The sequence below is a fragment of the Pteronotus mesoamericanus genome, unplaced genomic scaffold (genome assembly GCF_021234165.1).
Source record: "Pteronotus mesoamericanus isolate MK-2021 breed Mesoamerican mustached bat unplaced genomic scaffold, CSHL_Meso_final scaffold_54, whole genome shotgun sequence".
NCBI lineage: Eukaryota > Metazoa > Chordata > Mammalia > Chiroptera > Mormoopidae > Pteronotus > Pteronotus mesoamericanus.
Genome location: NW_026555321.1, coordinates 42,513,543 through 42,527,747, shown reverse-complemented (window position 1 = coordinate 42,527,747; position 14,205 = coordinate 42,513,543). Strand labels below are relative to the sequence as shown.

The following is a 14,205-nucleotide window of genomic DNA, read 5'->3' as shown; positions in this document are numbered from 1 at the left end:
CTTGTACATGCCCTGGCTAGGGACCAAACACACAACCTAGGCATGTGCAGTGACCAGGAATTGAACCCATGACCTTTGACCTACGGAAAAGCACTCCAACCAAGCCACACCAGCCAGGACTAAAGAAATAAATTTTTAACATAGAGAAGTTTCATGATATGATATATTCTAGAAAATTAGTATGATGTCGGAGTAGAGAGAGCTAGAAATAGAAAGCCCAAATAAGAAGCTATACAGAAATCCATGTGAGAAATATAAGCCTGGATTAATGTGGTAAGGAAGTAGAAGAGAAATGCAAATATAAGATACTTCAGGAGTAAAATAAATGGAGAAAATGGTACTGAGTTAACCTAGGGCTTGGTAATTAACAAAATAGATGTGCTGCTACCAACAGGGGAAATACCTGGTGGGAGCTTAATTTTATATGACTGCTTAGATTTCTGTTTCTGACTGACACAGAATATCTGTCACCAAACTATTCTTCCTACTGTAAACATATAAAAGTGCAAAAATATATTTTAAATAACACTTTCAGCCATTTGAGCAATGAGCAACATACTTTAAAAAAAGAAAGAAATGAGATGAGTCATACATTTCTATGCTTTCTGGTGGCCCATTCTGGACTGCAGTGCAGATATGGAAGCCCAGAAAAAGTGTGACAGTTTGTTAAATAGAGACAGGTTGGAGCTAAGGATTACTGAGGTAACTGGAATTTGTGGGTTAGACTACCAAAGAGAAAGAATTCCAAAAAATCTGCATCAGGGTTCTCTTGAATCTTTGAGCATGTGTTCAGTAGGACCCATGAGGCAAGCAAAGACCAGCCTCGGGGGAAAGAACACCTACTAAGCATCCAGACACACAGAGCTGGGAGGTATTCAAGTTCTGGCAAGAATGAAGAGATATCATTGAACACGTTCAGGAAAAATTCCAGAAAGGCAATATAAGTTAAAAATAGAGCTAATCTAGTTCTGGAGAAAATGTCACTTTTAGGCCCAACCTGGAAAGCATAAGAATAAGCGAAATAAGCCAGGGGGCGAAAGACAAATACCATATGATCTCACCTATAAGCGGAACCTAACCAACAATACAAAGATGCAAGGAAAATAAGACCAGCAACACTGAAAGGAAAAGAAATCAACAGAGACAAGAGGGAAGGAGAGAGGGGGGCGGGGAAAAGGAAGGGAAGGAGAAAGTCAAGGAACATATAGCAAGGACTCATGGACAAACCAAAGGGGAAGAGCTGAGGGAGGGAAGGAGGGAGGCGGCAAGGGAAAGTGGGTGGGCGGGGGGGGGCAGAGACAAATGTATTTGAAAAAAATAAATTAAAATAAAATTTTTTAAAAAATTAGGCAAAAGCAATAAAAGGAAAAAAAATTAAAAAAGAATACACATCAAAAGTATCAGGATGATCTGTAAGTAAATTAACTTTCTCTGGAACCTCATTTGGGGCTCTTTTAAGAAAAACCACAACATGCAAAAGCTCAACAATATAGCAGCCACAATGTCCAGCACACACACAAAAAAATTTTAAGAGTACTAAATAGGCAGCCCTAGCTAGTGTGACTCAGTGGCTTGAGTACCAGCCTACAAACCAAAGGGTCACTGGTTCAATTCCCAGTCAGGGCACATGCCTGGGTTGCAGGCCAGGTCCCTGGTTGGAGATGTACGAGAAGCAACCACGCGTTGATGTTTCTCTTCCTCTCTTTGTCCTTCCCTTCCCCTCTGTCTAAAAATAAATAAATAAAATCTTAAAAAAAAGAAAAAAGGAATACTAGATAGGCAAAGTGGGGAAACATAATCCATAGCCAGGAGAAAAATCACAGAATGAAAAGTTAAGGGCTTTAAAACAACTATTTTAAATATATTTTGTGGATTTAAAGAAAAAATATAAACATAATGGAGAAACAACTGGAGTGCCTCAATAGAGAAATGGAAACTATGAAAAAAATCTGAATAAATACAATATTGAAAGAGTCACTGGGTGGATTTAACACCAAATTAATCACTAAGGAATATCATTAAAGTTGAAGTCAGGAATACAGAAACAATTCAAACTGAAGCACGGAGAGGGAGAAGAAAGCCTGAAAAAAAATGAGTATAGTCTGAATGGCTTGTGAAACAGTATCAATTAGTCTAACTTCTGTGTAACTGGACTACTAGAATGAGAACAGAGAGAGCGGAAGAAAATTTATAAAAGTGATAGTTGGAATTTTTCAAAATTTGAAAAATATTCCCACAGATCCAATACGATCAACAAACCATGAGCTGAGGATCATGCAAACACTACATCATGGTATGTCATAACTAAAAAGAAAAAAATACCCACAAAATACACCATGGTATGCCATACCTAAATTGCTGAAAATCAATAATAAAGAGAAAGTCTTGGCAAGAGGAAAAATTACATTATGCATCAGAGAACAATGGTAAAATATGTCAACAGCTTTCTATCAAAAGTAATGAAAGTAAGAAGACAATAAAATGGTGCTAGGGAGAAGAGGGAATGAAATCTGTTGCCCTAGAATTCTTTACTAATGAAAATATTTAAAAATTAGAAAAAACAAAACCATTTTCATACTGAAAGCTGAGAAAATCTGTTGCTAGCAAACCTGAACTACAAAAGTATTAAAGTTCTTCACGCTGAAAAAAAAATAAATACATGCCAGCTGGAAATTTGGATCTAAGTGAGAGAACAAAGAGTGCCAGTAATGGTAAATACAAAGATAAATCTAAAAGAGTCTATTCATATCATAATTTCTTTGTAAGTATTTGTTGAAAACAAAGATAACAATGTAGATATAAAGTATAGGACTATAATGATAAAGAATGGTGGAGATGGTAATATAATTTTATTAAGTTCTTATCCATGAGATAGTCTACCAAAGTTAGATTGTGGTAAATTGAAGACTCACATTGCAAACTCTGGTGCAACCATTGGGGGGAAAAATAAAACAAAGAAGTATTACTGATTAGCCAGCTGAGGAAATTTAATAGGACACTAAAAATATATTTAATTCAAAAAATGTAGGAAAGAAAAACTAAATAAAGAACAGATGGGACAAATGAAAACAAATAGCAAAATGGTAACCTTAAACACATAAAGCCTAACTATAAGTGAAAATAGACTAAACAAATATTTTAACTGAAAGACAAACTGTTAGATTGAATGAAAAGCAAAAAAAAAAAGTGTATACTGTTTGCAAGAAGTGTACATAAAATCTAAAGACACAGGTAAGTTAAAACTTTTAAAATGGAAAAAGATTTACCATGAGGACACTAATCATAAAAATGCGAGGGTGGCTATTTAATACCAGACAGAGCAGACTACAGGAAAAGAATATTATGTAAAAAGGCCTATTTCTTTAACCTAATAAAAGGCCTCTTTTTAAAAACAAAAAAACAAAAAACAAAAAAAAAGCAAGACCCTAAAACCTAAATTATGCTTAATGGTGAAATACTGACAACTTATCCCCAACCTGAAAACAAGGCAAGAATATCCATGCTGACCACTTCTACTCAACTTGTATTGAAGGTCCCAACAAGTACAATAAGATATAAAAGATGAATTTTTTTAAAAAATTAGATTGGAAAAAAGAAGTAAAACTTTTCTCTTTCTAGACAACATAATCATCTATGTATAAAATTTTAAGGAATTTAAAAAAACTAAACAAAACCTATGAGAACAAGTGAGTTTGAGTCACAGAATGCAATGTCAGTATACCAAAATTAATTATATTTCTATATGAATTGTTTATTTGTAGAAATAACTGAAAATCTGAAGTTTTAAAAATATTTACAATAAAATCAAAACTATGGAAATAGGAATAAATTTAACAAAATATATGTTAAACCTTTACACCAAAAACTATAAAACATTATTGAAAGAAACTGAAGATACATTGTTTATGACTCAGAAAAATATATTTGCTAAGATGCCAAAGTTCCTTCAATTGACCTAATTGATCTAATCCCAATTGGAACCGCAGCAGTCTTTTTGTTTTGCAGAAATTAATAAGCCAATTCTAAAATATATTTATATATGGAAATTCAAAGGACCTAGAATAGCCAAAAGTTTTCAAAAAGTAAAAGTTATATCTTGTGATTTCAAGACTTGATATAAAGCTATAATAATGAGGGCAGTGTGTTATTGGCATAGGTAACAATAAAAATTTTGAAATAGACTCACATATGTGCATTCAGTTGATTTTCAACCAAGATACCAGAGCAATTCAGTAGGAATAGGAACAGGAACATCTTTTTTTCAAGAACTGTAACTTCTTTTTTTTTTTAATTTTTCAATTACAGTTGACATTCAATTAGTTTCAGGCATACAGCATAGTGGTTAGACAGTTATGTAATTTACAAAGTGATCTCCTCTATAACTCTAGTACCCATCTGGCACAATACATAGTTATTACAGTAGTATCGATTATATTCCTTATGCTGTACTTTACATCCTTATGACTATTTTATAACTACCAGCTTCTACTTCTTAATCTCTTAAACTTTTTAAGCTAGCCCCCTAACCACCCTCCCTTCTGACAACCAACAGTTTGCTCTCTGTATCTATGAATCTATTTCTGTTTTGTTTGTTCATTTATTCTTTTAGATTATAAATACAGATGAAGTCATATGGCATTTGTCTTTCTCTGTGTGACTTATTTCCCTTAGCATAATACCCTGTAGTTCCATCCATGCTGGTGCAAGGAGTAAGGTATATTATTTTTTATGGCTGAGTAATATTGTATGTATGAACCATGATGTTTTTAGCCCCTTGTCTCTTGTTGGGCACTCGAGTTGCTTCCACATTTCGGCTATTATAAATAATACTACAATGAACATTGGTGGGGGCGGGGGTGTGTGTGTGTGTGTGTGTGTGTGTGTGTGTGTGTGTGTGTTTGAATTAGTGTTTTGGGTTTTTCAGATGTAAGACAGTTCTATTTTTTGTTTTTTGAGGAATTTTCATACTGTTTTACATAGTGGCTGCACCTGTTTGAATTCTCAGCAACAGTGCACTAGGGATCCCTTTTCTCCACATCCTCACCAACAATTGTTGTTTATTGATTTATTGATGATAGCCATTTAAACATGTGTGAGGTAATATCTCATCATGGTTTTAATTGTATTTCTCTGATGACTAGTGACATTGAGCATCTTTTCATCTGTCTATTGACTGTCTTTATGTCTTCTTTGGAGAAATATTTATTCAGGTCTTCTGCTTACTTTGTTAATTGGATTGTTTGGTTTTTTTGGTGTTGAGTTGTATGATTTCTTTATACATTTTGGATATTGACCTCTTGTCAAATGTATCATTGGCAAGTATCTTCTTCCATTTAGTAGCCTACCTTTTCATTTTGTTGATGGTTTCCTTTGCTGTGCAAAAACTTTTTAGTTTGATGTAGTCCCATTTATTTATATTTTCTTTTGTTTCCGTTGCCCAAAGAGATATATCAGAAAAAAATATTACTGAGAGAAATGTCAGAGAGTTTACTGCTGATGTTTTCTTCTAGGAGTTTTCTGGTTTCAAGTTTTACATTTAAGTCTTTCATCCATTTTGAGTTTACACTTGTATATGGTGTAATTAGGTGGTCTAATTTCATTTTTTGGATGTATCTGTCCAATATTCCCAACATCATTTAATAACTAGACTGTCTTTATCCCACTGTATATTTTTGCCTCCTATGTCATATATTAATTGACCATATAGGTGTGAGTTTATTCCTGAGGTCTCTGTTCTGAAGAACTAGAACTTCTGAGTATTTATGTAGAAGAAAAAAATGAGCCTCAACTCCAACTTTCTACCATTCATAGAAACTAATTTAAGATGAATCATTGATGTAAATGTAAATAATAAAAATAGAAAGCTACTTTAAAAGATACCTTAGGACCCAGAAAACGTCAACCCTAATAAAAAATTGCAAAATGGACTTCAAAAAAATTTAAAAACTGTTCATCAACAAGAACATGAATAAGCAAGTCACAGACTGGGGAAAAATATTTCTAATACATGTATTTGACAAAAGACTTGTATCCAGAATATATCCCACAACTGTATAATAAAAAGACATAACTTTTATAAAAGGCAAAAACAATTGAACAAAGCACAAAGATTATATACAGTTAATTAAATAAGCTTATGAAAAAGAGCTCTACACCATCAGTCAGAGAAATTCAAATTAAAAACAGTGCCACTAATTCACTCACTACAATGGCTAAAATAAAAGAGACAGGAAATAACAAAATGTTGGTGAGATATAAAACAATTATCATATATTTTCAGTGGAAACAGAAATTCATGCAACTACTTTGGAAATATCTTTGGAAGTTTCTGATAAAGTTAAACATTTACCCATTGATTCAACAATTCTACTTCTTGGTTTATATCCAAGGAAATGAAAGTATGCATACACAAGAAGACTGGTATGGAAATTTCACAACAGCTTTATTCATAAAAGCCAAAATCTTAAGTAACCCAAATGTCTAAAAACAGCAGAATGAACAATCAAATTGTGGTATATTCAGAGTGAGTACTACTCAGCAAAACAAGAATGAACTATCAATATATGCAATGGCAATGATGAACCTCAAATATGCTGACTGAAAGAAACCATTTACTCTGTGATTCTATTCCTATAAAATAAGAGAACACTGAAAGGAAAAGAAACCAACAGAGACAAGAGGGAAAGAGGGAGGGGGGGCGGGGAAAAGGAAGGGAAGGGGAAAGTCAAGGAACATATAGCAAGGACTCAAGGAATATATAGCAAAGGGGAAGAGCTGAGGGAGGGAGAGAGGGAAGGAGGGAGGGGGCAAGGGAAAGTGGTGGTGGGGGTAGACAGAGACAAATGTATTTGAAAAAATAAAAAAAAAGATGTAATATGCAACACTGATAACATCAATGTTATCAATGATGTAAGGGAGAATGTAAGGGAGTAAAGTTTTTGTATATAATTAAAGTTAGTTTTTATCAGTTTAAAATAAGTGGTTTTAACTATAAAAAAAATAAGAGAACAGACAAAACTAATCTAAAGAAATTAGTGAAAGAAATTAGTGGTTGCCCTTGAGAGGGAGGGTGCTGAGATTGATTGGGAAGCTGCCCAAAGACCTGACTGGGATGATTGAAATGTCCTATATCTTGATGGGGTGTGGTATGCATGTATACAAAATGGTCAAAACTCATCATACTCTACCCTTAAAGACTATGCATTTCAGATTGGACATTGGCCAAGAAGGAGGCGTAGGTAGATACACTTTACCTCCTTGCACAGCCAAAAGAAGGACAACAAGAAATTTAAAAAACAAAAAGTAACCAGAACTGCCAGAAAATCAAACTGTAAGGGAGTATGACAACCAAAGAGCTAAAGAAGAAACATTCATCCAGGCTAGGAGGAGGGGCGGAGATCTAAAATTGATGAATCAAGAAGTATTATTTAAAAATACGGAGAGAAGAAAGTTAAGAGTTGAAAATATGATTAGAGGAATGCAGAGATGACCAGGACTTCATTTAATATAAAATTATATGCTTATATATGTATATAATACCATGTTATAATTTTTAAAAGTTTTTTAAAAAGAAACCTTTTCTGATTCTCTTACCTCAAGCCCCATACTGTCCTCACTGTATATAATAGATTCCAAATGTCTGCCTCCCTTCCCAGACTAGAAGGACCATCTTATTCCTTGCTGCATCCCTGGAGCCAAGGCCAGTGTCTAACACCTGATAAATGCTTAGCCCCTGTGAGAAACGATGGACGAGTGCAATTACTGAATGACTGGAATTGGGTCAATTAAGTCTTACAGGAATAAGAACCACATTTATAACAATAATAATATTGCTAGTGTAATAATAATTTTAATAATTATTATTGGATAGCTGGAAACCCTAAGACCTCCATTCCCTATAACTTGGATGTTACCAAGTTATAGTGTTTTTAAAAAACTTTTTAAATAATACTTCTTGATTCATCAATTTTAGATATTTTCCACTGACTTCCTATTATGGTAGATAAGACTTAGTTCACTTACACATACCGCTTCCCCGACTTCATCCTCTCTAGATAATGATCTCATTTTTTCTTTTTTCCTCAACAACAACAACAACAACAACAAACCCCCAAAACATTTTCTGGCTCTGACTGGTGTGGCTCAGTTGATTGGGCATCATCCTGCAAAGCAAAAGGTCACTGCTTCAATTCCAGGCAAGGTCACAGGGTTCAGTTTAGTTAGGGCATGTACAGAGACAACTGATTGATGTCTCTCTCTCACATTGATGTTTTACTCACTCTCTTCCTCTCTCCCTCCCCCTTTCTCTAACAATTAACAAAGTTTTAAAAAATCCATTTTCGGTGTTTTCCTTGTGACTGTAAATATTGTATACAGCTGAGCCAAGTGATTACCTTCCCTTCCTTATATGACTTTTTTATATTTCTAGAGTTAATAATTGCTATTTTAATATCTGCTTTATTTTCTTTGAATCTAAGTCTTCCCACCTCTAGGAAATGCTTGTAGGTGACTTCTGAGTTTGGTTGTGAATAATAATTTAGGATTTCCAGGCTCAGGGAGGCATGCAAACATGCTAGGCATTTCTTCTCAGGGCCCTGTCCCTTTACTCCCTGCTTTGATGAACTCTAGTTGGCTGCACCTGAACACACCATCCGACCTCATCAGTTCTGACGGGGAATTGGCGTCCACCGTCTTCTGAGTCTCAGAAAACCAGGTCCTTACCTACTACACACTTTTCTTATCCATTACAGTAAAGCTGCTTTTGTTCCCTCCACCTGGACTCATGGTTTGTAAAAAATAACCAATAACAGTATGCATGTGTGTATGTGTTTGCGTGTTTGTTAATATGTGAAGACATGCATGGTTACATACATACTTATACACACTTGCAGTCTTTTATTGCATAGTCACTCAACAAGCTCCATAAATGTGAGGGAAATGATATTTAGTGAGTCCATCTCTTTGAAGTACAGTTCGGAGTAGTTCCTGAAAAAAATGGGAATAACTTGAACAATCTCTCTTGGCTAGAGGAAATAGAAATAATTTTTTGGTTTAATTGATATTTATAAAGGTTCTAATTTTCATAAGCTCCAACAAATAACTCATTCATTCAAATTCTGTGGTATATTTTCTGAAGTTCTGTAAAGAGTATAAACTTTCTACTGTCAACAGGTGGATTATAGGAATTATGGTTAACCTTTATAAAATAATACTCTCATTATTCTTGGTGATGTCATCCTTTCTTAAAATACTCATTTTTGGACATTTTTCTTGACCTCTAACCACTTTATTTTTATGTGCAACTCTAGTCTGGCACAGAAGAGCTCTCAGTCTCAAATATTTATAATCATGGGTACTTAAGAAGTTTGCAACAGAAAGATAGCAATGTGATAGAGAAAAGGTGGTTCTGTTTAGTTTGTTGCTTGGGTTAATATGAAAGGTTATGTTACTTACTTCCAGGATGTAATTTTGCAGGAAAAAAAATTTACCCTGGCAAAGGGTAAAAGAATGATTCAAAGCACAAATTCCTAGTTTGTACTGGCAGTGTGGCTTTATTATACCAATGAAAAGACAGCATATTCTGTGAACACACATATACACATGCTTGCACTCACACATGCATACAGTCAAATGAATGTTCTTGGTTGTCCTAGCACTGTTTTCATTTCCCAGGCCATGACTATATGAAAGGTCTGAAGATAATAGAATTTATTCTGTTAGTATAGAAAGAGCCCGAGTCACAACAGTGTACAACTCTAGCCATCATTGACCTTCTAAAAGGAAACAACAAACAAGAAACCACAATTTTATAACCTAGCACTCCTAAAGTACATCTTTTTCCAGAATTTTAGAACCTCATCCTGTTTTAGTGCTCCTGAAATGATAACAAAGAACAAAGTTTTAAGATATTTATTATGCCTTTCAAAATAATTTTTCATGTTAGTTTTAATTTCTCAAAAGAAAAAATCTGCTTACAATGACCTTATTCATTTCTATCACCATCATATTGTGTTTGTTAAATGGTGTAAGCAGAGATTGAAAGTAATTTTATATCCACATGGTCAGAAGCAATTACCTATTACTACTGTATTAAAAACAATTTCCCCAAGAAAAGCAAATCATGACAAGTCCTTATATGGAGAGAGGGGAGCAGAGGAGGGGAGGCTGGGACAGCCAGAGCTACAGCTCTTGGCTGAACCAAAGGAAAGGCAAGTTACTTGTGGAAATATTGTCTGTACACCTGTTCAGCAGTTGATCCCTACCTCTTAATTCCCAGTTGTCTCAAATAAAGTCTCTCATCCTGAAACAGCAGACCCCACCTTTCCCTTGCTAATTCTCAGCTCACGCTTTCACTGTGTCCTCTGAAATCCTTACAACTGGGAAGTACTTCTACCCTCTTATTTTTCTAAGGGTCCTAACATAACTTACCTCAACTGACACCTGACTTTTCTCTGAGATATTACTTCCTCTTCAACTATGGAGTTGACGTTTGTTTATGGAGTTCACATGTGCTTCTACATCCCCCTATTTTGAGGCCATGGGGCCGAGTGGCATTGAGAGAAGTTAGGCCCTAACGCCCTATGAAGCTTCAGGCACTGCCCTGGCAAGCTCTTCTATCATTTTAGCTACATCAATCTTCCAGCCACTCTCCAGTCACTCCTTTTACTGCTTCAGACACTCCCTCACCAGCCTATATACACATTCCTGAAAAATGCTGAAACCAGGTATATCTTATCTTCTAACATATTGTTCAACAACCCAACAGTCCCTTAACCTCTTTTCCTTCAAAAGCCTTCCTCTCCTCTTCACTCTGTAATCCACTCACATGGCCACATTCTGAGATTTCTTAAACACTTAACTTTAAATTTTGGAAATAGAAATAATTTTCTATTATCTAATTACAATATTCTATTCTTTAATCTATCTGGCAATATTTTCTATTCTTTAACCCTACTGGCAACTCCTTTAAATATATCCCTCCTAGCAATGTAAGAGTTTGAGCTCTGGAGCCTGTCTGGGTTTGGATTCTAGCTCCACCATTAATTAGTTACATAATCTTTACAGTGACTTAACTTTTTCTGTACCTTTCTTTCTTCATTTGCAAAATGGTGACAATAATGGTACGTCTCTCATAGAATTGCTAGGATTAATATTTAAATACACCTAAACACTTATATTAGTGCCTAGCATATAATAAGTGTTCATGTATCATAATCATTTTGACATTCACACCATGAAATGCACAGTCTTTAAAAAATATTTTTAATATATATTTTATTGATTATGCTATTACAGTTGTCCCATTTCTTTCCTCCCCTTTATTTCCCTCTACCCTACACTGCCCCACCCTCCGGCATTCCCCCTGGCTCCTTAGTTCATGTCCATGGGTTGTAGATATAAGTTCTTTGGCTTCTCCATTTCCTATACTATTAACCTCCCCCTGCCTATTTTGTACCTACTAGTTGTGCTGCTTATTCCCTGTACCATTTCCCCCATTCCCCCTCCATTTTACTGTTTGTAGTTTATCATCTTCTTTTTCTTAGATAAGTCCCTTCAACATTTCATATAATAAAGGCTTGGTGATGATGAACTGCTTTAACTTGACCTTATCTGAGAAACGCTTTATCTGCCCTTCCATTCTAAATGATAGCTTTGCTGGATAGAGCAATCTTGGATGTAGGTCCTTGCTTTTCATGACTTTGAAAACTTCTTGTCAGCCCCTTCTTGCCTGCACCGTTTCTTTTGAGAAATCAGCTGATAGTCTTAGGGGCACTTCTTTGTAGGCAACTGTCCCCTTTTCTCTTGCTGCTTTTAAGATTCTCTCCTTACCTTTAATCTTGGGTAACTTAATTATGATGTGTCTTGGTGTGTGCTTCCTTGGGTCCAACTTCTTTGGGACTCTCTGAGCTTCCTGGGTCTCCTGGAAGTCTATTTCCTTGGCCACATTGAGGAAGTTCTCCTTCATTATTTTTGCAAATAAGTTTCAATTTCTTGCTCTTGCTCTTCTCCTTCTGGCACCCTTATGATTTGGATGTTGGAATCTTTAAAGTTGTCCCAGAGGTTCCTAAGCCTCTCCTCATATTTTTGAATTCTTATTTCTTCATTCTGTTCCAGCTGAATGTTTATCTCTTCCTCCTGCTCCAAATCATTGATTTGAGTTGTGGTTTCCTTCCCTTTGCTGTTGGTTCCCTGTGTATTTTTCTTTAATTCACTTTGCATAGCCTTCACTTTTTCCTCCATTTTGCGACCATTCTCATCCAGTTCAGTGAGCACCCAGATTGCCAGTGTTTTGAACTATGCATCTGATAGGTTAGCTATCTGTTCATTGCTTAGTTCTATTTTTGGAGCTTTGATCTGTTCTTTCATTTGGGCCATATTTCTTTGTCTTAGCATGCCTGTTACATTGTAAGGGGCAGAGCCTTAGGTATTCACCAGGGTGGGGCAAGCCATTCAGCTGCATTGTGGAGCTGTATGTGGGGAGGGGTCCGAGAGGTAACAGTGCTGCTTGCTCGGCTCTCGGCTGGCTTCCAGTCACTTCACCCGCTACCCACAAGCAAATTGGGCCCTTCTGGTGCCCATTCCCAGGTGGGTGGGTTTGTGTACGTTCTAGAACCCTGTAGGTCTCTCCAATGGACTCCTACTGTGAGGCTGGGAGTTTCTCCTGCTGCCACAACCCACACAGGTTTTTACCTCCAGAGGTTCTGAGGCTTTCTTTTCCCAAACGGGAATCCTGGCTTGTGCAGTCTGTCTAGCTCCCCAGCTGTTTCTCCAGTTTATCCACACGCAAATGTGGGACTGCCTGGTCTGCCAGCCCCAGCTGCCCTTCTCTGCCTCTTGGTGCATGTCAGCTTTGCCCTGGCTGCTGGCCCCTTCCCCTCCTCCCAGTCTGGATGGATTTTTCTTCTTTAACTCCTTGGTTGTTGGACTGCCACACAGTTTGAAAATCAAACTGTTTTGTTTTTAAATTTATTGTTGTCCTGCTTTTGGTTATGCGAGGAGGCAGTATATCTTCCTATGCCTCCATCTTCGCCAGAAGTCTCTAAAAGCACAATTTTAAATACTACTCTTTTAATTTCAAAAATTATTTTCCTGCTTTTTTTCCTGCAGTCTTAAATATGCTTTAATTTCTTAATAAATGATTTTCTCCTTTTTTTTTTTTAACTCAGGCCATTTAAATTATTCATTTGATGAAGTATTGAGGGGTCAAATTGTTAAATAGGCAGAAATTAGTCCCTGGAAGAGTACTTTGGAAACTGGCAAATATCAGGCATGATTACAAATTCTTTAGAAGAATCAATTTTATACAATAGGTTAGCTGGTTATAATTGAACACCACTGACCACAATTTAAATCCAGCTTCTAATTTCATCCATACTTTTTTTTTTTTAACAAATGTAAGTGGCCAATTAGGATCAAATTCATGCCCTTGAAGAAACGATTGGCTACTTATCTCTGATTTTCAAGAATTAAATGGTCTGATGCACCGACAATTAGCTTCCCACTAGCATTATGCCAACAGATCAGCAGTTCTTTCCCAAAGTTGTCAAAGCCTTGCCTCTTGGGAGCTGTGTAGTCAGGTGGCCACTGTATACTTTAGATTATGATAATTTCTTCAGAAGAATCAAGGCAGTTCTTAAGAAAATTAAAGCCAAAATGAGATATATTTGCTTAAAGGGGAAAATTTGTATGGGACTGGTTGTTTCAGATAATTGCGTCAACTCTCTGGACTTTCCACATGCAGACAGCTTGTTCGTTTATGTGATTGTAGAAAGTACTTATTCCTTTTTCCCTTTTCTTTATTTTAGTGGTGCAACCTATGCATTGACTTGGTAGCATTTACCAGTGAAATATTCAAGGGAGCAGTTTTCCAGTCATTGGATGGGATTATTGTCTCAGCTAACTGTAAGCTACGGAAGATCTTCACTTTAAAATACAAGCCTCAAGACACCACTGATAAAGATGGTAAGTTCAAGTTGCTAACAAGATTTTTAAATTCTCCAATATGTTTTTAAAATTATACATGTGTTTGGAGAGTATAAGTCAATGATAGTGGTTTTATTTTATTTTATTTTAAAGAATACTTAACATGAGGTCAATCCTTTTACTAACTTTTTTAAGTGTGCAGTATGTAATTATTGAGTATAGTACAACATTGTACAGCAGACCTGTAGAGCTTATTCATCTTCACTGCCCATTGATTAGTAA

At 35.8% G+C, this 14,205-nt stretch overlaps 1 protein-coding gene across 3 annotated transcripts in view; it reads left to right on the top strand.

The window, feature by feature from the left end:
- The window catches only part of CFAP20DC (CFAP20 domain containing), a 253,337-nt gene that overhangs the window by 112,712 nt on the left and 126,420 nt on the right, over positions 1 to 14,205 (top strand). For all 3 annotated transcript variants that reach the window (XM_054595084.1, XM_054595085.1, XM_054595083.1), the window contains exon 6: positions 13,806 to 13,962. In XM_054595084.1, coding sequence (XP_054451059.1) covers positions 13,806 to 13,962 — 157 coding nt within the window. The remainder of the gene's footprint in view (positions 1 to 13,805; positions 13,963 to 14,205) is intronic.